The sequence below is a fragment of the Capsella rubella genome, unplaced genomic scaffold (genome assembly GCF_000375325.1).
Source record: "Capsella rubella cultivar Monte Gargano unplaced genomic scaffold, Caprub1_0 scaffold_6, whole genome shotgun sequence".
Taxonomy (NCBI): Eukaryota; Viridiplantae; Streptophyta; class Magnoliopsida; order Brassicales; family Brassicaceae; genus Capsella; species Capsella rubella.
The window spans coordinates 6651131-6675112 of NW_006238918.1; the positions used below are offsets into that span (position 1 = coordinate 6651131).

The window sequence follows — 23982 nt, forward strand, 5'->3', positions numbered from 1 at the left end:
AATTCTATATCAAGTTAGTAGTTATTGTATATATGTGTTTTTAAATAAAACCTAGCTAATCATATTTTAATTCGCACAGATACCTAAAATGGCCTCTATGGATCCGAGAAGTAATGGCTGCGTTGCTCCGCTAAATGTATGTAAAGAAAACCATCACTATTATTAACATATATAATGGTTTTTGAAGATCTAACTTGAATGAGATATTTTTTACAAGGAGCGGGAGAGTTCAACAAATTTGGAAGTCGGTGAAGTGGTAGAGGTGCAAGATGATCAAAGTGTGGTGTCTCTTAGGTCCAACGATTCTGACCTTCAGAAAAAGATGATGAAGAAAGAGGAGAAGAAGAAGGGTGGCTGGACAAACGCAATCATTTTGCTAGGTATGACATGTTAACTATACAAAAGTTAAAGATTTTGTATAAGTACTTCAAGTATATTCTTACATAATTATTCACTATTAAACTGAACAGCGAATCAAGGGTTAGCGACGTTGGCCTTCTTTGGTGTGGGAGTAAACCTGGTGTTGTTCCTAACACGTGTTATGGGACAAGGTAACGCAGAGGCTGCCAACAACGTAAGCAAGTGGACAGGAACAGTTTACATGTTTTCCCTCGTGGGAGCGTTTCTTAGCGACTCTTATTGGGGTCGTTACTTGACTTGCACGATCTTCCAAGTCATCTTCGTTATCGGAGTCGGCCTCCTCTCTTTTGTTTCTTGGTTTTTCTTGATCAAACCTCGAGGTTGTGGCGATGGGGACCTTATCTGTAACCCTGCTTCTCCCCTCGGCGTTGGTATCTTTTATCTATCTGTTTATCTTGTAGCCTTTGGATACGGTGGTCACCAGCCAACGCTGGCTACATTTGGTGCTGACCAGCTTGATGATGATGCAAACTCCAAAGCTGCGTTTTTCAGCTACTTCTACTTTGCCCTCAACGTCGGAGCTCTCTTTTCAAACACAATCCTTGTCTACTTTGAGGATAAAGGTTTGTGGACTGAAGGCTTCTTGGTGTCACTAGGTTCTGCCATTGTTGCATTGGCTGCATTTCTGGCCCCGACAAAACAATATCGTTATGTCAAGCCATGTGGTAACCCTTTGCCACGTGTGGCGCAAGTATTCGTTGCCACTGCTCGGAAGTGGAGTGTTGTTCGACCGAGAAATCACCAGGAGTTGTATGAAGTCGAAGGTCCTGAATCCGCCATTAAAGGAAGTCGAAAGATATTTCACAGTACCAAATTTGTCTTCTTGGACAGAGCAGCAGTGATTACAGAGAATGATAGGTAAAACCATATCTAGACAACATAATTCATTTTTTCATTTTGTTATAATTTTAAACACTAAACTAAACTTCATATGATTGTCATCTTTGAACTTATGAATTAATATATATCAAGTTCATTTTGTTATAGTGTGACAACACTAACATAAAATTCATATGATTATCATCTTTGAACTTATCAATATTTGCTGGATTTAGGAATGGGACAAGGAGCAATGCATGGAGGTTGTGCAGCGTAACTCAAGTAGAGGAGGCAAAATGTGTGATGAAGTTGCTTCCAATATGGCTATGCACTATAATCTACTCAGTGATCTTCACACAAATGGCGTCTTTGTTTGTGGAGCAAGGTGATGTGATGGATGCATACGTTGGGAAGTTCCACATCCCTGCGGCAAGCATGTCGGTCTTTGACATATTAAGCGTCTTTATATCAACCGGACTCTACCGCCATGTCATATTCCCATACGTGAGACCCACGGAGCTTATGAGGATGGGGATAGGGCTGATCATAGGGATAATGGCAATGGTGGCTGCAGGATTAACAGAGATCCAACGGTTAAAACGAATAGTCCCGGGGCAAAAAGAGAGTGAGCTCTCCATTTTATGGCAAATTCCACAGTACGTGCTTGTTGGTGCGAGTGAGGTGTTCATGTACGTTGGACAGTTAGAGTTCTTCAACGGACAAGCACCAGACGGGTTAAAGAACTTAGGAAGCTCGTTGTGTATGGCATCGATGGCATTAGGTAACTACGTGAGCAGTTTGATGGTTAATATTGTGATGGCTATAACCAAGAAAGGAGAGAACAGCCCCGGGTGGATACCTGAAAATCTAAACGAAGGTAATATGGATAGGTTTTATTTCTTGATTGCCGTATTAGCTGCTATAGATTTCGTGGTTTATTTGATCTTTGCAAAGTGGTACCAACCCATAAGCCATGATGAAGAGAGCATCAAGGGAGGTTCTGGTGGTAATATGAAGAATGTTTCTGAGTCGGAACAAGTTTGATTCTCTTTTTCTGTTTAGATTTCAATTTTTTAGGCATTAAGTCATCTTTTGAGATGTATCTTTGGTAGAAGACTATCCTTGTTTAGTTTTTAGAAAATCAAGTGCTCGTTAGGATTACTGTTAGCAGAGCATAATAAAATAGGTAGTAGCTAGTTGTTGAAAAAATCTTCCGATTCTTTTGCGTTATTAATATAAAAAAGTTAATCCTTTGGATAAAATGTTTTGCTATCTCTATAGTTTTACTTTTGATATTCACAATATTTTCCTATTTACAGAATTTGAATTGTATTTATTTATGAATGATAATATACAATTCATCTCATATATGTTATATATTATATAGTTTTTGTTTTAAAAATGTAAATATTGGTTTAAGTGTATCTTGGTTGGTTCTTATATGCAACTCAAGTGTTGGGTCGCTATCGGTTTTAACAGTAACCGATTACTGTTCGAGTGTTGGTCCAATTTCATTCGGAGTTTAACTCAATTTGGTTCACGACAACAAAAATACAAAGATAACCGGTAAAAAAAGAAACAAATCTAGTCAAATATAAAAACCAAAGACTAAAAAGCAAGAATTAAGGTTGAACACAGTACTTTTAGCAAAGGGTGTTAAAAGTAGATAAGAGAAATTAGCTAGGGAGAGAACAAGGTGGCATAAATTTCTAAGAAGACTTGGACAATAACTTTGTGGTGTTGACGAGAGTTTAACGACAAAAAACACTGAAGAAGCTGTTGTAGATCAGCCGCTGCAAAGATCTGTCTCTCAACAATCATCTCCACCATCGACGTCCTGAAATCTTCGTACGGGTCCTTCGACTTCTTCACCACCGCAAAACTCTCTGCTCTCGAAGAAGAGTCCGAAGAGAAGCTTCTTGAAGAAAAGAGAGTACCAGAATCATCATCACTTTCTTCTTTGTGATCTCCTTCCTCCTCCTCTTCTTCTTCCTCGCTGCAAGACCAGTACCAAGACCCGGTTGACTTAAAACGTGAGGCGAAGAGAGGATCAGAACCAAACTGAGATGATCGTTGCTTCCTGTTTGTCTTGACCTTCTTCCTTAAATCACGGAACGAACGGCTCTCTTCGTAGAAAGGGTTTGGTGGGAAGAACCTCGATGAAGACGACGCATGAGGGCTAGAGAAAGCATGATGATGAGTCGTCTTTGGTCTTGGAGTTTTGGACGTTTTAGGTTCGGTGAGGAAGAACCTCTCGGAAGACGTGGCTTGACTTGTAACAGCACTAGTCTCAACGACATCGTATAGATCTCGTGGTCGGCAAGAGCTAAGAGATGTTCGGACCATTCTTGAAACCCGGAGCTTCATTCTTTTCTCCATGTTGTTATAGATGTAGAGAGAGAGAGAGAGATTGGTATGGAATGGAGTATTGAAGAAGGATGTAAATGACGTTATTAAAAGCCTTCTCCCATACTTGTCTATAAGACTTTTGAGGGAAGGCAGAGAGAGATAAATTCTCTGTTCTGTTTCTCTCTTTGGAGTGGCTTTCATATTTCGTAATATTTATGATAATTTAATGATTACAACTTTTTACGTTTTAACTCTTGTCTGCAAATGTCTTTTGTCCTTTCACTGTCGTCGTTATCTTAAACTATTCGAATTGCTGACACAAAAATTAACCATTGGAATTTCCTTGTTGCTTTTTTCTTTCTGTTTTTATTTTTATTTTATTTTGATGTCTATGTATTAGACATACTACTTGACCTTTGATTTGCTCGTATAATGTATATTTTTTTTTTATTTCACTATTTTTTTTAAAAATATTTTATTTTGAAAGTTTTAACAAAAAATGTTTTGTAATGCTTGTCATCTTCTAGTAGACTAGTAAAGAGTCAGTTTCTTTTTTAGCTTTTCAAATTCCTCATTATGAGGCAACTTTTAAAATTTCTTGGTACTATGTGTAGTAGAGAGGTGAGTTTGGGTAATTATACTATAACATCTTCTTCGTGCATTAGGAAGATGACTTTATCATTGTAACGTATGCATTGTGCCATCCCAAGTACTTATAAAGTCAAGCTTTCGTTAACGTTACAATATTCCTAATACAAAAAAAAGTATATTTTAAGATTTGTATAATGGAAACTTAATCCTGCCCCTGGAATTCGTGCATTAGTTCTGGAGTATGCTCGTTTTTTTCAAAAAAGGCAAACTTAAATTCAAATTAAATGATTGAAAATGACAATTACACAAAAAGGTAAGTGCACGACGATCACTAGAAGTCAAATTATATGTGCATAAAATAAAAATAAACTACATTGACTTTTTTAATACTACAAAAGAAAAGGTGTATTAACATATACCGATAAACAAAAGTTTCCAAGAGATTCATCATAGATTACTTAAAAACAAATAGTAATTTTTATCAATGTTATAAGATTGGTAAAGGTATATTGTACTACAGTCGTCTTCTATCAACAAGAATATTTGTAGGTTTAAGAATAAATGAAAAAACACTTAGCATATAATTTATAATGTTGCTCGTCTGCTCCACACTAGAGCCTCTCTCCCATGCATTTGTAATCCCACTATGAATACGATTGGGGGATCAAACCCCAATGATGACAGGTAAACCTGGCCAAAGTGGAGGACCACTATACTAGCCTCTCCAATAGCCTCTCGTCAAATTAGCATGATTTTAATCTTCAGCTGCTACACCAAACTTTCTAAAATGTGAAGTTTAAAGCACAATGGGATACATATTTTATTATATATCTCTTGTAAAAGAGGAGTTATAGGTTTGGTTTGGAAGTGAATGTGTGCGTATTGGCTAATCTAATTTCCTTTTTTACGTAAAAATAGTAAGGTTTTTGTGTGTGGTTGCTGGTTGGGGACCATATCAGCTTAAGTCTCTTCCTATTTGAAATTTCAAATCTACTACACTAAGTTGAATTACATAATCTTGTATTATCTTTTCTTAGGTTGTTGTAGACTTATTTTCGATGATTTTTTCGTCGACGTATATGTAATTTTTAATAAATTTTGTTATGAGAAAAAAAAGAATGTTGTATTATATAATTCCTCCCTAATATTTTACTTTTCGAAGTGAAGTTTTTCAGAAATTGATTTTCCTAAAACAAAATTGCCAGCTTTTTGGAAGTAAAAGTGAGACTCTACTACATTCTGTGGTCAGTCGGTGTAAATGACAGAAGATGTTAAAAAAAAGAAGACTGGAACCAGACACGGGCTACATGCTAGGCTAATCGACTCGACCCAGTTGCTCTTCTTCTTCTACGCCTCTTCTGCCTGATCCTCCATATGCTTATTAGCACTAGAACTCCTACAACACAACAACAACCCGGAAAAAATTGGATATGTTTTCATAGCCAATAAAATGATTAATATGACCAAAGGATAAAAGAACATCTTCAAAAAGGTTTGGGTATGTATATATATTTACCACTAGCTGCAACACCAGCTGGTACGATCCACCGCGTAGCAACTAGAAATGGCATGTCAATCTGCAAATCAGGTGTCAAATAATATTAACTTTTTGGTCCTTCCAAAATTTATTAGAATGACTAGAAGGTAAATTGAGTTACCTCGTCTTTATGGAAAAGGCCTCCCAGATACTTGTTTTTGGAAGAACCAAGCTCGCCTCCTTCCTTGGCTGATCTCCAACGTGTTGGTTTCGTATTCTCCACTGTCAAATTCAGGCCTCGGCCCAAATCAATGCCACGATATCCTGGCAATCTACGGTTCCTTCCTCTGACGTGCAAGTTATATCCCTTAGTCCCCCATACTTCATATCTGGAGTCACTCTTACAGATTAGCTCCTTTCCGATCACAGAAGAGTATGTTGAAAAATTTACATCTGTTCTTCGGGATGGCAGTTGGTTATCGTCTATGATTACGGGAGAATATCTCTTAACAAATTTTGAGAAGAGTACAGGGTCTTTGATATTTGAGCTGCTAAACTGTAGCATTTTCTTCAGGAGCCAGTAGCAGTTGGTGACCATATGGCTACTGTCCAGGCAATTTGAGTCTCCATAAACACCAACTCGACCTTCACCAATCTCCAAAAGCCCAAGAACAGCAGGGTCTTCCTGCATACAGAGCCGCATTATCACAAAAAAGCTCTACAATTTCATTACCAAAAAAAATGCAAGGCACACTACCTTCGATGAACCAGTTTGTAGTAAATTCTGTGTCGCACCACTCTCAGAGCTGTCCAGTAAAGGAAAAGTGTGCAAAAACCCACCAGCAGGAAACCTCACTATGTTTGTTCCAGAAGCATATCGACTCTGCTCACCGTCAATACTGAAATCCCCATTGAGAATTTTGTCTCCAAACGCAATCCCAAACGATGCAAGAAGGTTATTAAGTGCAGGGATATTTGCACCTCCAGTGACTGGAGTCCACCAACTGCGCGTGTTATCATCAAAGAATCTCATCTTCACCATAGTATCAACATTATACCACTCAGCAAACACAATCAGACCCAGTCCTGTATTGATAACGTCATCTCTGAGTTTTTCAATTTCTTCTGGAAAATAGTCATCTTCGAGGTCAACCATCAAAAGAGTTCCATATTGCTGAGCATCGAAACATGTAAGGGGCGAACCAAGGGTCTCGATATAGTACCCAGCATCACGTAACATGTTGTACATGATGTGAAAGTTTGTATGCAGGTGATCACCATGCCAATCAAGTATGTCGTTGCGGACATCCAAAGAGTCCCTTGGAATATAACCGGGAGGATATTTTATGCTGTGAAATTGATCCCACAAAATACGTTTGGCTCGTGGTGGAGTGGGAATCACTTTCAGTTTCAACTGAAGAGAACACGTACTTCTTCTAGGCCCACTTTCTCCAGGGGATGCGGGGCTATAGATTTTCACAGTTATATTTCCCTCTATTTGACCTGTGAACTGTGCACCTTCTTCCTTGATCTGCATGTGTACAGCTAGATAACCAGTCCAGGGCCATATGATATTTGGGTACTTAAAGTGAATGCTCAAAAGATTTCCTTCCTCATTTGCAGGATGCCATGTTGGTGGACTCTCAATATAGCCAATGACACCCATACCATTTAGAATTGTCGTGTTGAAAATGACAGGCATAGCACCCGCATATAGTGGCTGACGACAAAACGGCCAGGAATATGGACAATCATTATAATCAAGAATGCTTGGGAAAATGCTTGCCCGGGGATGGTAGCTCTTTAGAATTTCATATGATTCTAATCTGACAAAGAATTGAAAAATTAGAGACTTAAAAATTTAGAAAATAGGATCAAAATAAAAATAAAGAATCCAATGGTGATAACCAATATGGAGAAGTTAACTTACAGATCAACTCTTCCGGCACCCTGCTCATACATATTAGGACCTGTAAGCTTAGCAGCACCTTCGACCAACGCCTGCTTCATGCTCGCTGGATTGAGAAGATCCTTCCTTCTAGCTTCAGGAATAACACTTACAAGCAGACAAACAATACCAGCAACAACAGGACTAGCCACACTTGTTCCAGACAAGCTCTTACAACCAGTGCTGATCTTGGACCCAATAATGTCACGGCCATATGCAACCACATCTGGTTTGACACGGCCATATCTTTACACAAAATGTATAAGTTAGAATTTGCATGAAGACAAGTACTTTGTGTTTCTATGATTGTAGAGTTTGTAAAAGGGAATGTCGAAGCAGCAAATAAATGCAGTACCCATGAGGAATTTCCCAGGTGCTCATGCCACGAGATGAAAATGAAGCTATGTGATCATCATAGTCAATACCACCGACACCTATGACATCACTCTGGTCAGCTGGATTATTTAACGTTCCGTAAAGTGGCCCATCATTTCCAATTGCAGACACCATAATGATATTGCTTGCAGTTATTTCCCAAACCTATTCGAAAGAAATATCCCACCACTTGACTCAACAGGATAATGAAAAATTCAACCAAGAGATTACGAGACAATTACCTTCTCTACAAAAGGGAGATCCAAGTAATCCGGTCCCCCAATGCTCAAATTTAATACATCCATATTTGTTGCTATAGCATAATTGAAAGCATCAAGAAACCACGAGGTGTATGATATCTGCAACAAGCTGAGCGCAAACTTGTCATAACCTATTTGATTACGATAACTTTCATATCTAAGAAAACATGTATGGGAGGAGTAAGGGTGAAGAGTGAACAAAGAGAAAAGGAAAGCACCCAAATATATTGCAGTCAACTATACTGTCTAACGACAAAAAATAAAAATCAAACTGTAACCCATAACAGTATCTTAGCAATTGTAATTGGCTAAACACAAATATAAATTACTGGATCATGTGTGAGCTAGTTTAGTTGAAGGAACATTAAGCTCCTCGCTAGTTGCTACATAAGAAGATGTATATGTCGCGTGATCATGCATTACCTGGTTATCTGTGAACAATCGAAAAGCATAGATTTCCGTGTCTGAGGCAAAACCAAGACATTCCGAATTTTGACCAGCAATAACACCGGCAACAAATGTCCCATGGCCCAGGTTGTCATTCAAAGTGTCCTCATTTGTCCAATTTGTACGCTCCTGAAAGTTACTGCGTCAATACCAGCTTCAGAGCTTAACAAGACAGGTAGAAGATCAAAGAAAACTAGTAGGTTTAAGCACTACTCTTATCTGAAATCATTGAGTAATAGTGGCACCTTGATATTACGGAAATGAGGATGATCAGATCTTATTCCAGTGTCGAATATGGCCATTTTGACTTTAGCACCAGTGTACCCCTTCTTCCAGAGAACATCTGCTCCAAACATGGACGTAATTTGAGTCTTCTGCAAAATAGAATAAATGTAACTTGTAAAAGACCTCACTTACAGTTTACGATATGAAAATTAGCAAATAGATCCGAATAACAAAATCAAGTATTCAAGTAGATTCCTATGAACAAATAGAATATAGTAAAAGATGCTGAGAGAGTTCTGAAGATGCAACTTAACAATCTCACACCTGACCGAGAAGATGTCTACCCCAATTTAACGTGGTGTTACTTGTATTAGCCATAGTAGAGGAATCAGCTCCTTCTTCTAAAGAAATGGAAGTAAATATCTTCCCCGGACGTTTCTTCCCGTCGGGAAAAGACCCTCCAAGCAAAACTCTTTGATACTTAAACTCAACGTTCACGTCTTTAACCATCTCCAGCCCCTCAATCTCTCCAACCACGGCCTCTTTCTCGCTTTCCTCGATCCAAAGAACACCAAAATCAGTCGGATACTTCGCCGCCGCGTTAATCCTCTCGATCCAACCCCAACCACCGGATCGGACCTTCGATTCGAGGTAAATTCGATGGTTTTTCGCCGGCTTATACTGTTTAAATCGGATTATGTAGTTCGTATCCGTTGCAACCTCAGACTCCGAACGAGTTACATTCTGCTGATTGAGATTTTGTCGCTGGGGACGGTAAGTGCTGGGACGGAGCCAGAAGAGAGAAACGGAGAGGACTATGACGAGGATATAGGATCTGCAAGCTAGTGCAAACACCTTCATGGCGATGGCTGAATTTAGGGTTTGATAGCAAGATTCATTCGCACACGCACATCACGTAGCTGGTGAATTTGCTTCACTCCCTATGATTTTTCTAACCTCTGATTCTGATGAACACTACAGACTACAGTGATGGTGGAGCGACTTTTGAACCGGTTAGTTGGTTTAGGTTTTTAAGCAACCGGTTGTAAAATCCGGTTTATTGAGTCCGGTATAATACTTTTCAACAAATCGGTTTTATCTAGGAATTTTTGGTTCGGTTTGGTTTGGTTTATTAAGCTTCATCAATCAGTTTATCTTGGCCGAATTAGTCAAAGGTCGTCAAAGAGAAGAAGACCAAAAATACCAAAAATACACAGACACTTCACTTGGGTCGGAGTTGTCTGGAGATTCTACCATCTTCAAATCCATGTCTTTTCCACTTCAAGAGCTTCAGTCTACTCTGAGTTGAGCAACGACTGTTTTTGATTTGCAATTGAAGATCAGGATCATCAAACTTCTTGTGTTTTTTCCAATTTTGTTTGTTGTTTTTGTGAATGTGTCGGCAGGATAAGTTTTCAAAAACTCGCTGTTAAATACATGAACTTTACTGTTTTATGGGTTTGAATCTGTGTAATTATTCCCATGGAGATTAGATCTGAGCTGCGGAAACATTTACGAAGTGGAACAAGGAAATGGGCTATTCTGGTGGGGATCGTGGCTCTTACTCATATCTTGTTGTTACTTTCATATGGTGACGTCTTGAGATATCTGGTGCCTGATGGAAGAAGACTTAAACTGCCCAATGAGAGCAAGAAGCTGATGACTCTCTCACGAAACACGCTTGCCGTTAGCGTTTCTGAGGATTCGGGGATTCATGTCTTGGAGAAAAATGCGTCTATTTCAGGTTTTGGTCTAAGAAATGAGACGGAGGATGATGAAGGGTTTGATGAAACTGCTGATTTCGAGAGCTTTGAAGATGCAAAGGATAGTGTTGTTGTCATTAAACAAGTTGTTGAAAGTAGTGACACTCTTTATCCTTTAGAGATGAATGTAAAGCAAAGTGCGGAAATGTCAACCAGTAAGTATGGATATCAGGTGCAAGATGTGTCGGTTGAAAGCCAGAAGAAGGTGAAGACCTCTATGTTAAGTGCAAGTTCATCATTAGCTGCTTCATCCGTGGGGAAGCTACCTGTTTCTGGAAACAGTTCCTTGCTAGTTTCTAAGCAAGTTAGTAAGAAGAAGAAGATGCGATGTAACCTTCCACCAAAAACTGTGACAACAATAGAGGAGATGAATCGGATTTTAGCTAGGCACCGTAGAACTTCACGGGCAATGGTAAGTGTTCAGCTATCTCTTTTTGTTTCTTTCTATTTTTTACCTGTGGGACTTAACTGAAAAAGTATTGCTTCCAATGTAGCGACCGCGTTGGTCTTCTAGGAGAGATGAGGAGATATTAGCTGCAAGGAAGGAGATAGAGAATGCTCCTGTTGCAAAACTTGAACGGGAACTCTACCCTCCAATATACCGTAATGTTTCCATGTTTAAGAGGTAAAATTGCAGAACATAGACCTAATTCTAAACTAGATTTGCTGGTTAAGAAAAACAGTAATGGTACATACAGGTGTATATGGATCACTTGACATTCCTTTTGTAATGTGTTGATGAAATTTTAGTACTGCTCCGATTGTAGAATTCATATCAGTTGAGACAGTTTTCTAGTTGGAAGTTAGTATTGTGAAGGGAGGGAAAAGGGAAAGGAAGCCTGAGTTCATATTATATGTTTTGTTCACTTTGTTCTGTTTGGTAGTGTTTTCCTATAAAAGGTAATGTTTACATACCCGAATCAGTTATACACCTCAGGAGTTATGAACTTATGGAACGGACGCTCAAGGTTTATGTGTATAAGGAAGGAAACCGCCCCATTTTCCATACTCCAATACTTAAGGGATTGTATGCATCAGAAGGATGGTTCATGAAGTTGATGGAAGAAAGCAAGCAGTACACTGTAAAGGATCCCAGAAGGGCTCACTTGTACTATATGCCATTTAGTGCACGGATGTTAGAATTCACGCTTTATGTGCGTAATTCTCACAACCGCACTAACCTACGTCAGTTTCTTAAGGAATACACTGAGCACATCAGTTCCAAGTACCCTTTCTTCAATAGAACCGATGGGGCCGATCATTTTCTTGTTGCTTGTCATGATTGGGTATGTATATCCTGAACTTTTCAAATAGTACTAATCATTTCATCAATGGGTAAACAATATTACATTATAATTTTGCGTTCACTAAACAGGCACCATATGAGACAAGGCACCACATGGAGCATTGCATTAAAGCTCTATGCAATGCAGATGTAACTGCAGGCTTCAAGATTGGAAGAGACATCTCACTCCCTGAAACATATGTCCGAGCTGCCAAAAATCCGCAGCGTGATTTGGGTGGGAAACCGCCTTCTCAGAGGAGGACCCTGGCTTTCTATGCTGGAAGCATGCACGGTTACCTACGTGCAATTCTGCTGCAGCACTGGAAAGACAAAGACCCGGAAATGAAAATCTTCGGTCGAATGCCATTAGGTGTAGCGAGCAAGATGAATTACATCGAGCAGATGAAAAGCAGCAAATACTGCATCTGTCCAAAAGGGTACGAGGTCAACAGCCCAAGGGTGGTTGAATCGATTTTCTATGAGTGTGTCCCTGTGATTATATCGGACAACTTTGTGCCGCCTTTCTTTGAGGTTCTTGATTGGAGCGCGTTCTCAGTCATTATTGCGGAGAAAGACATCCCGAGGTTGAAAGATATTTTGTCGTCGATACCAGAAGAGAAATACGTGAAGATGCAAATGGCAGTGAGAAAGGCGCAAAGGCACTTTCTGTGGCATGCTAAACCACAGAGATACGATCTGTTTCATATGGTTTTGCATTCTATTTGGTATAATAGAGTGTTCCAAGCAAAGCGTAGATGATGGACTGCTTTTATGGCTAAGAGTTGCTAGTAATGTACTATGTAGTAATGTACTTGTCTATTGTATGAGTAGGAATAGCTACAAAGTTTGACTCTACCTTGTAAATATTGACCATATTCTCTCCTAATTTTTCTAAACTTTCTATTACCCTTGATCGGTATTGATTTGGGCCTATCCATGGGCTTACTCGGCCTTACATAACAACCCTACCGGCAACAAAATTACAACCTATAAGTATGCCTGAAACGTCGACGTTTAAGTTTAAGGGACATTTGCTTAGACCAGTTCCTTTGAAGCTCGTTCGTCATCAGAAGCTTGAACCAAAAAGCCATGAACAGTGAGAAGGAGGACGAGCCATCGGTGGAGATCGATGATTCGGGTAATGTTCTCGATCTCACTAGCTACCAGCTCCACAGTCTCGACACGGTCGAGTTGCCTCCGACCCTGACTGAGCTAGACCTTACGGCGAACCGTTTGTCGGGATTGGATTCGAGGATCGCTCAGCTCTCCGCGCTCAAGAAGCTTTCTCTTCGCCAGAACCTAATCGACGATGCGGGTGTCGAGCCTTTGTCTCGCTGGGAGGCGTTGTCCGATCTCGAGGTGATTCTCCACTCTCTGATTTTATTTATTTCTGAATCTTATGAGTGCTTTGTCAATAGTGAGATATGTCGATACGCATTTCTCGCATCTGATTTTTTTGTTGGCCGTGGAACAAATTGTGTTTGGCTAGTATCCTGTTCCAATGTATCGATACATATCTCATCTTTGATTTTCACTAGAATTGAATTGGCATTTACAGTTTCAGAGGTCCTAGAAATATGCATAAAAGTTTGTGGGCAGTGAACAGAGTAGATGGATTTTGTTCATCATCTATTGATACTACATTTTTATGTAGGAGCTAGTTCTCAGAGATAACAAGCTCGCAAAAGTACCAGATGTCAGCATATTCTCAAAGCTTTTGGTTTTCGACATATCTTTCAATGAAATCACTTCGTTGGAAGGAACATCCAAGGCCTCTAGCTCACTGAAGGAACTCTATGTGTCTAAAAATGAAGTTAACAAGATAATGGAGATTGAACACTTGCACAACTTGCAGATTCTTGAATTGGGGTCTAATAGATTGCGGGTTTGTCCCCACTCCTCTGATATTTTCTAATTGCTTTACAGTGGTTCAGCAATATATATGAACGCATTGAGGTTTCAGGTAATGGAAAATTTGGAAAACTTCACAAAATTAGAAGAACTATGGCTCGGAAGAAACCGAATCAAAGTTGTCAACCTGTGTGGGCTCAGTTGCATTAAAAAGATTAGTTTGCAGAGCAATCGTTTGACCTCTATGAAAGGATTTGAGGTATGTATTATTTACCATTCTGCAGACATCCTTATTCCTCAAACCAGCATTTCAATCAATCTTCTCATGCATGAAAACAATGTGCTCAGGATTGTGTAGCTCTTGAAGAGTTATATTTGAGCCATAATGGTATCTCAAAAATGGAAGGCTTGAGTGCATTGGTCAACCTACGGGTATTGGATGTGTCGAACAACAAGCTTACATCAGTTGATGACATTCAGAACCTCACAAAGTATTTCACCTTTCCTTGCTTCAGACTGAATTCTGACCGTTGATGTGTTGTTTTCTCCATCCTGACTTTACATTAACCTATGGTCCTATAGGTTGGAAGATTTATGGCTTAATGACAACCAGATAGAATCACTTGAAGCAATCACAGAAGCTGTTACAGGATCTAAAGAGAAGCTTACCACCATCTACCTCGAAAATAATCCTTGTGTAAGTTTAACCCATAAGTAAAGTCTTATAGTCACTGCTCATCAAATTTTTGTCACGCATTATTGTAGGATCACCTATCTTGGTTTTGGTTTGATATGGAATGTCAGTTAAATGATACACATATGATCCCGTTGCTGGTCTTGTTCAATCCACATGGTAATCTAGATAAATATTTTTTTTCTGTAACTTTTGATAATGCATAAGAAACCTTAGACCAACATTATCAAGTGTATATTAGCAAGATCTTAACCTAAGATTTGTTAAGAAATGATCTTAGTTTTTCCATAGAGTTTCTTATGCATTATAAAACAGAATTGAGTATCACAACTTAGTTTTCTGCATCCGTCAATTCACTGGACCCAATGTCTTTTTAGTTTTTAAAAAAAAATTTATGATGCTCACAAGATGTGAAAAAGAATCATATTTTACTATGGATCTATTAAGTAATTTGTAATTTTAAATATATCATTTTTGTTGTCCATCTCTTGGCAGGCCAAGTCTTCGGATTATGTTGCTGTGCTCAGAAAAATCTTTCCAAATGTGGAGCAAATAGATTCTAACTTATTTGCTTAAAGATGGATATACCTTCCTGTGCTCTTTTTTTTGAGTGTCTGCTTCCTCATAGTTCAGAGTTCAGCGCATGGGCACTTAATTCAGGAAATCAGGTAAAATAGAGATTTTCAAAGATATGCATGTGTCTGCTGTTTATCATAAAGAAGTGAAAACGAGTTCTCTTCATGGATATTTATGAAAACGTTTTGAAATTCTAGTGTTCCCTTGCAAGTAAACAATGCTTGTTTTTGGTCTGTAATAGTATGTGGACACTTCTCTGTAAAAGGGAGTCCCGAGTCTGAGGTTGTGTCTTTGTTTCCACCAACACTAACTTGAATACTTATATTAATATATTTTTGGCTTTGCCCCCTGGATTCTTAGCTTTATAGCTAAATGTGATTGTTGTTCAGTATTGAAAAGTTGCTATAGTTGCAGATTTTTACTACTCTTTTGGTTACTTTTTATAAAATTTGACCATCTAATTTATTTTTTCCACAAATGTACTTTTTTTGTTTCATCAACCAAACAAATTTGATATATCAGTATCAGAAGAAGTACAAGAATGTAACAAAAGAAAACAGTATATCACTATTTCTTAAACGGATTAAATGTGAAAGAAAGTCTTCTCTTCTCTTACCAGTGCAAAGTTCATGATGAAGAACAAAATCCGGGAAAACCCTCTCTATCGTCTCCAACTTAACCATTGTAGCAGTGAAGGAGTTCAGAGATATCTACTGAATCCGTTGTAAAGTAAGCCCAGTATTTTGTGTTGCACAAAACATCGCATCCCTCTCTAAATGTCAGTTACTCTATGTGTAGTTGTAAGATCCAACCCGAACCACTAGTTTCGTTTCATCATCCTAAGTCCAAACAGTATGTATATTCCACTGAAAAGTCTTTTATCACTGATATAACAATCTTGGTATTTAAAACCAAGGTTTTGTTGACCGGAGTGTTAATCGGTTCGGAAAGTCAACTCCACTCACCGGTTTGATTTGATTTGGTTGTTTACTTTATACACCACGTAAGAAAACCGGATAGATTAGAGGAGTTGTGTCGAATGAAAACATGACATGTGTTAAATCCACGAAGGCTGGGTCAGTCGTTCCTTTACTAGTTTTACCGCAGCTTAAACATGTAATTCCCGTGAGACAGATAGTTTTGCCGGAGATCGTTTATTTTCGCGTCCAAAAACCCTTCCGACCTCTGAAGTCGTCTTCTGTCTTTTGTTCTCACTCTCTTTTTTTAAATCCGATTCATCGAGCCGGTGAGCTCACCTTCCGCCGCGTAAAATGGCGGCTCTTGAGAGCCCACAGCCAGCTACGGCGACTGCTATGAGGCATGCTTTCGGCAACGTTCTCTCAGTTCTGATCCTCGTTCTCATTGGTGTCCTCGCTTTCTCGATCCGTCTCTTCTCTGTGAGTTCACTAACCTCTCTATGAGTTCGTTTCGTTTCAGTTTTGTTCTACAATATGCTAGCCTTTAAGATCCGATCGGACTAGTTTAGATCCGACTATTCTAGATCCGATCTCATGATTTGCGAGAGATTGTTGTAGCTTCATTTCTTACCCCATCCCCACTGTTTCTGTGTTAAAGAAACAGTTAAGCTGCGTCGGGGAGATATTGTCTTCGTTGTACTGTTGTAGTGATGGTTCATATTATCTCACTAGAGATATTGAGTGGTTTCAATTCAATGCTTGCTCGATGATTTTGTTTGTCATCTCTACTTGTTTGGTTTTACCCACCTCTTGCTTTTCATTTTCATTATTTTTTTATTAATGTGCATTGGTTTTTTTCAGGTTATAAAGTATGAAAGTGTGATTCATGAGTTTGATCCTTACTTCAATTATAGAGTCACTCAGGTTCACTCTCTTCTCTTATATCCAGATACTAGTTTTAGCTTTGTGGGCGAGTTCTCCTATTTAATTTGCTGTTTATTTTCAGTTCTTATCGAAGAATGGAATATATGAGTTCTGGAATTGGTTCGATGATCGGACCTGGTAAGTTTAGGATCTCGTGGTCTGTTGCTATCTTCGATAGCATTTTATTTATTACGTTTCAATTTATTTGGTTTTAGGTATCCTCTTGGCCGTGTGATTGGAGGAACTGTTTACCCTGGGCTAACGTTGACTGCTGGAACCATCTGGTGGTGAGTGTTGTTTCATTGTTATCAGCTATTATTTGATGCATATGTATGGCAGTATGGGTTAGTTTTAAATAGTAATGTTTCTATCCATCTGCCACAGGGTCTTAAATTCATTAAACATTCCTCTATCAGTAGAGACTGTTTGTGTCTTCACCGCACCTGTATTCTCAGCTTTCGCATCCTGGGCAACTTACCTTTTGACCAAGGTTTGTCTTTTGTCTAACATGATTTCTCTTGTAAATTCCAGAATCAGTGAATCCAACATTGTATTTACATTCTAACAGGAAGTTAAGGGCTCCGGGGCAGGACTGGCAGCTGCTGCTCTTTTGGCCATGGTAATTTATTCAATTGGTATACATGGAAATTTTCTTTTAAGTCATGTTTTGGAAGAGCTCTGAATAGCTTTAATTTCTGAGAACATCATGACTATAACTATAAATAGGTTGCTTAGTTATATGATGTCATGGTACACCCTTCAGTATTGGTGCATCGTTTAGTGGAATTTGCCACAAAAGCCTATCAATGTGATACTTTAGAATGTTAATGTTTTTACTAACTGGTTTTCTTTGCAGGTTCCCTCATATATATCCCGATCCGTAGCTGGAAGCTATGACAATGAAGCTGTTGCCATTTTTGCTTTGATCTTCACCTTTTATCTTTACATAAAGGTTAGAGTTTTTTTTCCAATGCCATAAAGTTGGTTTGATTTTCACCACATTGAGCATGTGTATCATATAATTCCTTCAACAACCAACATGAAGCTTTCTCTTGTAAATCTCAGTTTATTATTTCGATTGATCCTTATCTTAAATTTATGCAGACATTAAATACAGGTTCCTTGTTTTATGCAACCCTGAATGCCCTTGCATACTTTTACATGGTAGGACTTGAAATAATTTCTCTTTTTTCTCGTTACCATTGTTCTCTACTCAGCTTCACTTTATTTCCATCATCTAGGTATGTTCATGGGGAGGTTACACCTTCATTATCAACCTGATACCAATGCATGTGCTTTTGTGCATTGTAACTGGCCGATACTCTCCACGACTGTACATTGCCTATGCTCCATTGGTAAGAGTCTTATTCCTTCTGGTGAAAGATCAAAAATATTTTTTTAACTATCGAACCAGAGCAGGCCTTTCTCTGTTTTTTCCTTGAAAAATTCTAAATGTACAAGTGAGACTCAAATATATTATACTCTGTCCAGGCTCTGACTCTAGCTATTAGTAAGTGCAAAAAACCATATTCGTCTTATGATTGAGAAATTAAGAAATAGAAGAGACATAATTGTTTAAACCGTAACATTTCTTAAACTGTCCACTGGAGGCGTGATTAGGAAGATTCGAGAATGATGATTCATATGGTTTTCACGAATAGTAACATTCTTTAATATTATTCTGAAATTATTAGTCTTTCTATGTTGGAGTGGAGTGGTTATATACTTGTAAATATCAATCACATAAGATACTGAAATTAGTTGCAATGCCATATTACTGAATGTTATTGACAACAAGTGTTCGTATGAGTATGCAGGTTGTGTTAGGCACACTGTTAGCTGCATTGGTGCCTGTTGTTGGTTTCAATGCCGTTTTGACTTCTGAACATTTTGCCTCGTTTTTGGTGAGTTTTCTTCATTATTTTGTTATGCCTCTTCATTTGATGCTCAGTTTATTAATTTTCATTTTTCGTATTAAAATGACGATGTATTAGTTGGTGCATAGTTTTGTGGATGCGAGTTAACTAGTTGATGCTTACAGAGTTAGAACTTTGAAGCCTTTTAAAATTTCTCTTGTGGGATATGTTAATATGTGTACGTAGTAATGTGCATTGAGATGGATATATTGGCTTTAAGCTTAATGTTATTATATGTACGAAGTAAAGTTCAAGTGGACAGAATCTTGTACCCCTTATTCTCTTCATTTACTTCTACTTTTGTTAAGGAAATTTTATCATAACTTGTGCAGGTATTCATCATCATCCACGTTGTCGCTCTCGTATACTACATCAAAGGCATTCTTACTCCTAAAATGTTCAAAGTTGCTGTGACACTTGTTGTGTCTATCGGCATGTAAGCTTTCTTATACTGCTGCTCCCTAACATGTCTACGATTACCATTTTCCATATAGATGGGATTACCTCTAGATTTCCTGGATTATACACCCTGGGGTAAAATGTTTATCTCTGCTCCAATATTTTTGACAGGGTTGTGTGTCTCATAGTTGTGGCAATCCTTGTGGCATTGGTGGCTTCAAGTCCAACAGGAGGATGGAGTGGTAGGAGTTTGAGTCTACTTGATCCGTGAGTGGTTCTAGTTTTTCTTCTCCTAGCAATTTAGTTTCTTGGCAAATTTTGAATATGTCCTTGTCCACATTTCAGGAGTTCTGCTTTATCATTTTATAATTGTAACATATCTGACACTTCGTTTCTCTTGGTTTTATCTATCTTACAACAGAACTTATGCAAGCAAGTATATTCCGATTATTGCAAGTGTCAGTGAACATCAACCTCCAACTTGGCCGTCTTATTTCATGGATATCAATGTTTTGGCTTTTTTGGTCCCTGCCGGCATCATTGTGAGTTAAATTTATATTGTATTTTAGATTTTGTACTCAACGCATGACTCTTTGTCCATATATCTTGTGTTGATTCTTTTTCGTTTCTTATCTTCTGGTGGTAGGCGTGCTTTTCGCCTCTATCTGATTCCAGCTCTTTTGTGGTCCTTTACATTGTAATGTCTGTATACTTTTCTGGAGTTATGGTGAGTTGCATGTCTACGAATTCCAGTTTCATCTTTCTGTTGCCTAGTATTTTTAGTCAACCTTGTATTCACCTGTCTTCCTGATCCCTTAGGTTCGTCTTATGCTCGTGCTTGCTCCAGCAGCATGCATTATGTCTGGAATTGCGCTCTCTCAAGCTTTTGATGTTTTCACGGGTTCCATCAAATACCAGTTAGGTGGATCGTCTAATTCCGCAGATGATGTAAGTATGCTTCTCTCTCTACTTAATTCTCCGTGATAAGTCATCTGTGTTGACCAAGTTCTGGAAAATATGGTTTGTGTTTCGATTGTTAGGCAGAGGATACGAACAATGCCCCAAAAGATGATGCTGCTGCTGGTAAGACTGACAAGGGTGAAGAGACTGTAAAAGAGAGGTCTTCTAAAAAGGGCAAGAAAAAAGAGAGGGAGCCTGTTGAGAAACCTTCTATTAAGTCCAAGATTAAGAAGAAGGCTCTTGTTTTGCCACTTGAAGCCTCTATTGTTGCGCTTCTTCTCCTTATAATGTTGGGTGCTTTCTATGTGGTATGCAGACTTTCTTCGAGTTGTTTTTATGGTCCTATCTTGTACAGTTAGTTTAGACGACAAATTACAGGTGATAAGGCTTCCAAATGTGTACCTTTGTTTTGTAGATTCATTGTGTCTGGGCAGCTGCAGAAGCATACTCAGCTCCATCAATAGTTTTGACATCTCAATCACGTGATGGCCTTCATGTCTTTGATGATTTTAGAGAGTCTTATGCATGGTTAAGCCATAATACTGATGTGGATGACAAAGTAAGTTACTTAGCCAAAGACAAGCCAGTTCTTAGATCCTGTTAAGTTTCTTTTGGTAGATGTATAAGCTGTCTTTGATATATGAAGTTGCCTGAGTTTGGTATTGCAAAAACAAAATCATGTAGGTGGCATCATGGTGGGACTATGGTTATCAGACGACAGCTATGGCTAATAGAACTGTTATTGTTGACAACAACACCTGGAATAATACTCACATTGCAACTGTTGGCACTGCAATGTCATCTCCAGAAAAGGCGGCGTGGGAAATTTTCAACTCCTTGGATGTGAAATATGTTCTTGTTGTCTTTGGTGGTATGTGTTTAACTCATGAGATTGTCTTCTTATGTATTATCTCCGACGTATGCTCTCTGATCTGACAATCTTTTCATCAGGTCTTATTGGTTACCCAAGTGATGACATTAACAAGTTTCTGTGGATGGTTCGTATTGGAGGTGGTGTCTTTCCTCATATAAAGGAAGCTGATTATCTGGTACGTCTTTGTTTCTTTTGGTCTTAGCAACAAATTGTGATGTCTCAATCATTTTGAAGACTTTGAGTCTGAACCCGGTTACCTATTAATTGCTTTGCAAAGAGAGATGGCCAATACCGGATCGATTCTGAGGCCACTCCAACAATGTTGAACTGCCTTATGTACAAGCTCTCTTACTACAGGTACGATGCTTTCCTGTAAGTGTAACCTTGAACTCTGTTTACAAGTCTCAGTTTCTTATGTCTTTCTCCAGGTTTGTAGAGACAGATGGTAAAGGTTATGATCGGGTGAGGCGGACAGAGATTGGGAAGAAGAATTTTAAACTCACACATTTCGAAGAGGTGAGATTTAAATCCTTTACTACAACCCGGAGGCGCATTAATTCTACTTAGATTCTGGTAAATATGACTGGTATTGGCATCAGGTTTTCACGAGTCACCATTGGATGGTTCGGATATACAAGCTGAAACCTGCCAGGAACAGGATTCGGGGTAAAGCAAAAAAGCTGAAATCGGTAAGCGAAAGTCGTCTGAAATCGTCATAGATATTATTAAAGCCCACCTGCATTTAACATTTACGTATTTATGTTGTATGTACTTGAATCATACCAGTATTAGTGGAGCTTCTACTTTAATAGTCAGTACACAAGTGTGAAACAATGAGTTTAGAAGCTAAGAGGGATACTAAATATTAACGTAGCTTTGTTTTGTTGGTTGTGTTGGCAGAAAACAAGCAGTGGATGGAGTTCAAAATCAGCGAAGAAGAACCCTTGGATCTAGAAATTTTAAATGTTGGATGGTGAGTTATAAATGTTAACTCTTGGGTCTCTCTTTGTTCTCGAGGAATTGATGCAGACACGTAGTCAAGTTTCTTGTGTAGGGATTCATAAACAGTTTTGTTAACTTTATTTGGATCTGTTAAGGCGAATTTCATGTTTATTGCAGAGACATCTACAAATATGGTGGCAAAATCGAGTCAATCCAACCAAAGCAAAAGTAAAATTGAAATACCTCAAGTCTGACTTCTGAAATACAAATTTGCCATTTGACTTATTTGATCTGTTTAATAGTTTATATAAAACGGAGTCCGTGTTACGTTATAGGATGTTGCATAAACAAAACAAAAACTGAGATTTTATAAATTTATTTTAAACTGTTGAAACTATCGCATAATATAAAATATCAAAGTGCTCGCAAGTCGCAACCTCCCAAACACTAGGCATATGTTAACAGTTACAGTTATTACAGGTATCGTTTATTAACCACAAGTTACTATTATAAACTAAAATAATTTTGATCAAATAAAAACCAAATTAATTATGATTATAAATTATTTTAATTGTAAACTTAACCATTACATATAGTGTTAAAACAATTTTGGTTATATACAATTACAATTAATTATAATTATATTTATTTGATGATTACAATCTAGTTAATCTCGTAGGTAAAATTTGATATTTTTTATTTTTATAGTAAAAAATTAAATAATGATATTACAAAAATTAAATTATTTTATAATATTAAATTACCTTACGATATAAAAACAAATTTACATCCATTTTCTAGATTTTTTTAATCGATTTGGCATATATATATATATATATATATATATATATAATTTGGGCCAAATTTCTCAGAGGTGGAAGATGTCTTCGTGTTTACATGAACATCAAAATTCTCAAAAAGAAAAGTAAAGACAGCTAGTAAATGTATTTAGTAATCGATGAGATAAAAATTAGATAAATCGTATGGACAAGGGAGTATTTGAATTCAACTCTTTTTTATTTTGGGCAAGCATCATTGTACTTTGTGCAAGTACGACAAACGATAGGTTTTGCACTAATAATTTTATTAGAAAAAAAAAACAGATTGTCAAAAGCTCATAACAATATAGTCTTATATGATTTGACGAAAAAAAATTGTCAACGATTTTTTAAATATTATATATAGAACAAAAACGCAAGCAAATACGTATATCATCAGATCATTGTACGCAACTACATCTATATTTTACTAGGTTCGTTTTGTTTTTTCAAAGAAGAGATAACAAAACTAGCCAGGAGATACATAAAAGATGGAATGATAATCAAATTACCTATTGACAATAATATGCACAATAATTTTTAAAAAATAACCTAACATACAAGATAGTAAAAATAGTAAAAATATCAAATATCAATTTCAAATACAAGATACAAGATACAAGATATCAAATATCAAATATCAAATATCAATTATCAAATATCAAATATCAAATATCAATTATCATACAAGATACAAGATATCAAATATCATACAAGATACAAGATATCAAATATCAAATATCAATTTCAAATATCAAATACAAGATAGTAAAGATAGTAAAAATAGTAAAAATATCAGTATTAATTTCACAAGATAGTAAAAATATCAATTTTTGGAAAAAGCAAGTGCCAAAAAAAAAAAAAAACTATTCGAAGCCTAAATATATACGTGGACCTGTGTAAAGCTAACAAGCATGCTTCAGTGTTTTCTGGGACGACATGACTCCAATCGAAGAGCACGTCGCTGGGAGAAAAGTCATTAATCCAAACACACACATTAACATAACATAAAAATAAAAAAAAATTACGTTGGTAAAGCCTAGACCATGCCAGTGAGGCAATGACACATGCTTTTTCTTCATTTTAGTGATTTGTTTTTAACCAAGTAATTATTTATCAAAAAGAGAGAAAATTATCCAACCAATCTACATT

At 37.6% G+C, this 23982-nt stretch overlaps 6 protein-coding genes across 9 annotated transcripts; 4 read left to right on the top strand and 2 right to left on the bottom strand.

Annotated features, from left to right (window-relative positions):
- Positions 1 to 88: 88 nt before the first annotated feature.
- LOC17883441 (protein NRT1/ PTR FAMILY 7.1) lies at positions 89 to 2283 on the top strand. The gene is made up of 4 exons (XM_006286377.1): positions 89 to 136; positions 218 to 380; positions 471 to 1278; positions 1476 to 2283. Exons 1-4 carry the CDS (start codon positions 89 to 91, stop codon positions 2281 to 2283), a joined length of 1827 nt encoding a protein of 608 aa, XP_006286439.1.
- A 523-nt stretch (positions 2284 to 2806) lies between these two features.
- LOC17882449 (transcription repressor OFP8) lies at positions 2807 to 3745 on the bottom strand. The gene has a single exon (XM_006288520.2). It carries the CDS (start codon positions 3616 to 3618, stop codon positions 2920 to 2922), a length of 699 nt encoding a protein of 232 aa, XP_006288582.1. The 5' UTR covers positions 3619 to 3745; the 3' UTR covers positions 2807 to 2919.
- A 1530-nt stretch (positions 3746 to 5275) lies between these two features.
- On the bottom strand, positions 5276 to 9880 carry LOC17883247 (subtilisin-like protease SBT6.1). 3 transcript variants are annotated; one of them, XM_006286910.2, is made up of 10 exons: positions 9236 to 9880; positions 8932 to 9060; positions 8663 to 8815; positions 8222 to 8338; positions 7960 to 8144; positions 7587 to 7850; positions 6414 to 7482; positions 5838 to 6341; positions 5696 to 5756; positions 5276 to 5575 (listed from the first exon to the last, which is right to left on the bottom strand). In XM_006286910.2, exons 1-10 carry the CDS (start codon positions 9770 to 9772, stop codon positions 5490 to 5492), a joined length of 3105 nt encoding a protein of 1034 aa, XP_006286972.1. In that variant the 5' UTR covers positions 9773 to 9880; the 3' UTR covers positions 5276 to 5489. The 3 variants fall into 3 exon arrangements, with proteins under 3 accessions (XP_006286972.1, XP_023637688.1, XP_023637689.1); XM_023781920.1 differs by lacking the exon at positions 9236 to 9880 and having other exon boundaries at positions 8222 to 8348; positions 8932 to 9027; XM_023781921.1 differs by lacking the exon at positions 9236 to 9880 and having other exon boundaries at positions 8222 to 8348; positions 8663 to 8825; positions 8932 to 9022.
- Positions 9881 to 10084: 204 nt separating this feature from the next.
- Positions 10085 to 12867, top strand: LOC17882535 (probable glycosyltransferase At3g07620). The gene is made up of 4 exons (XM_006287239.2): positions 10085 to 11086; positions 11169 to 11299; positions 11612 to 11960; positions 12050 to 12867. The coding sequence occupies exons 1-4, from the start codon at positions 10394 to 10396 to the stop codon at positions 12716 to 12718; spliced, it is 1842 nt and encodes a 613-aa protein (XP_006287301.1). The 5' UTR covers positions 10085 to 10393; the 3' UTR covers positions 12719 to 12867.
- A 138-nt stretch (positions 12868 to 13005) lies between these two features.
- LOC17882596 (protein phosphatase 1 regulatory inhibitor subunit PPP1R7 homolog) lies at positions 13006 to 15435 on the top strand. The gene is made up of 6 exons (XM_006288127.2): positions 13006 to 13318; positions 13614 to 13844; positions 13923 to 14069; positions 14159 to 14301; positions 14393 to 14507; positions 15000 to 15435. Exons 1-6 carry the CDS (start codon positions 13049 to 13051, stop codon positions 15078 to 15080), a joined length of 987 nt encoding a protein of 328 aa, XP_006288189.1. The 5' UTR covers positions 13006 to 13048; the 3' UTR covers positions 15081 to 15435.
- A 765-nt stretch (positions 15436 to 16200) lies between these two features.
- Positions 16201 to 22409, top strand: LOC17883876 (dolichyl-diphosphooligosaccharide--protein glycosyltransferase subunit STT3A). Of its 2 annotated transcripts, XM_023780868.1 has the most exons (24): positions 16201 to 16477; positions 16859 to 16921; positions 17004 to 17059; positions 17137 to 17208; positions 17306 to 17411; positions 17490 to 17540; positions 17778 to 17873; positions 18026 to 18085; positions 18163 to 18276; positions 18739 to 18825; positions 19170 to 19273; positions 19408 to 19503; positions 19658 to 19778; positions 19883 to 19963; positions 20056 to 20184; positions 20277 to 20504; positions 20612 to 20755; positions 20881 to 21067; positions 21148 to 21245; positions 21348 to 21427; positions 21499 to 21586; positions 21670 to 21759; positions 21971 to 22043; positions 22190 to 22409. In XM_023780868.1, exons 1-23 carry the CDS (start codon positions 16352 to 16354, stop codon positions 22022 to 22024), a joined length of 2331 nt encoding a protein of 776 aa, XP_023636636.1. In that variant the 5' UTR covers positions 16201 to 16351; the 3' UTR covers positions 22025 to 22043; positions 22190 to 22409. The 2 variants fall into 2 exon arrangements, with proteins under 2 accessions (XP_023636636.1, XP_006287100.1); XM_006287038.2 differs by lacking the exon at positions 22190 to 22409 and having other exon boundaries at positions 21971 to 22188.
- The last annotated feature ends 1573 nt before the right edge of the window (positions 22410 to 23982 follow it).

Coding starts and splice junctions, on each gene's coding strand:
- LOC17883441 (XM_006286377.1), top strand. CDS start 89: ATGGCCTCTATGGATCCGAGAAGTAATGGCTGCGTTGCTCCGCTAAAT. Junction 137..217: donor GCTGCGTTGCTCCGCTAAAT/GTATGTAAAGAA, acceptor ATTTTTTACAAG/GAGCGGGAGAGTTCAACAAA. Junction 381..470: donor AAACGCAATCATTTTGCTAG/GTATGACATGTT, acceptor TAAACTGAACAG/CGAATCAAGGGTTAGCGACG.
- LOC17882449 (XM_006288520.2), bottom strand. CDS start 3,618: ATGGAGAAAAGAATGAAGCTCCGGGTTTCAAGAATGGTCCGAACATCT.
- LOC17883247 (XM_006286910.2), bottom strand. CDS start 9,772: ATGAAGGTGTTTGCACTAGCTTGCAGATCCTATATCCTCGTCATAGTC. Junction 8,145..8,221: donor ATCTCCCTTTTGTAGAGAAG/GTAATTGTCTCG, acceptor TCTTTCGAATAG/GTTTGGGAAATAACTGCAAG. Junction 5,576..5,695: donor AGCTGGTGTTGCAGCTAGTG/GTAAATATATAT, acceptor GTTGTGTTGTAG/GAGTTCTAGTGCTAATAAGC.
- LOC17882535 (XM_006287239.2), top strand. CDS start 10,394: ATGGAGATTAGATCTGAGCTGCGGAAACATTTACGAAGTGGAACAAGG. Junction 11,300..11,611: donor AATGTTTCCATGTTTAAGAG/GTAAAATTGCAG, acceptor TATACACCTCAG/GAGTTATGAACTTATGGAAC. Junction 11,961..12,049: donor TTGTTGCTTGTCATGATTGG/GTATGTATATCC, acceptor TTCACTAAACAG/GCACCATATGAGACAAGGCA.
- LOC17882596 (XM_006288127.2), top strand. CDS start 13,049: ATGAACAGTGAGAAGGAGGACGAGCCATCGGTGGAGATCGATGATTCG. Junction 14,302..14,392: donor GACATTCAGAACCTCACAAA/GTATTTCACCTT, acceptor ATGGTCCTATAG/GTTGGAAGATTTATGGCTTA. Junction 14,508..14,999: donor ACCTCGAAAATAATCCTTGT/GTAAGTTTAACC, acceptor ATCTCTTGGCAG/GCCAAGTCTTCGGATTATGT.
- LOC17883876 (XM_023780868.1), top strand. CDS start 16,352: ATGGCGGCTCTTGAGAGCCCACAGCCAGCTACGGCGACTGCTATGAGG. Junction 17,209..17,305: donor ACTGCTGGAACCATCTGGTG/GTGAGTGTTGTT, acceptor CATCTGCCACAG/GGTCTTAAATTCATTAAACA. Junction 20,756..20,880: donor ATACTGATGTGGATGACAAA/GTAAGTTACTTA, acceptor AAAATCATGTAG/GTGGCATCATGGTGGGACTA.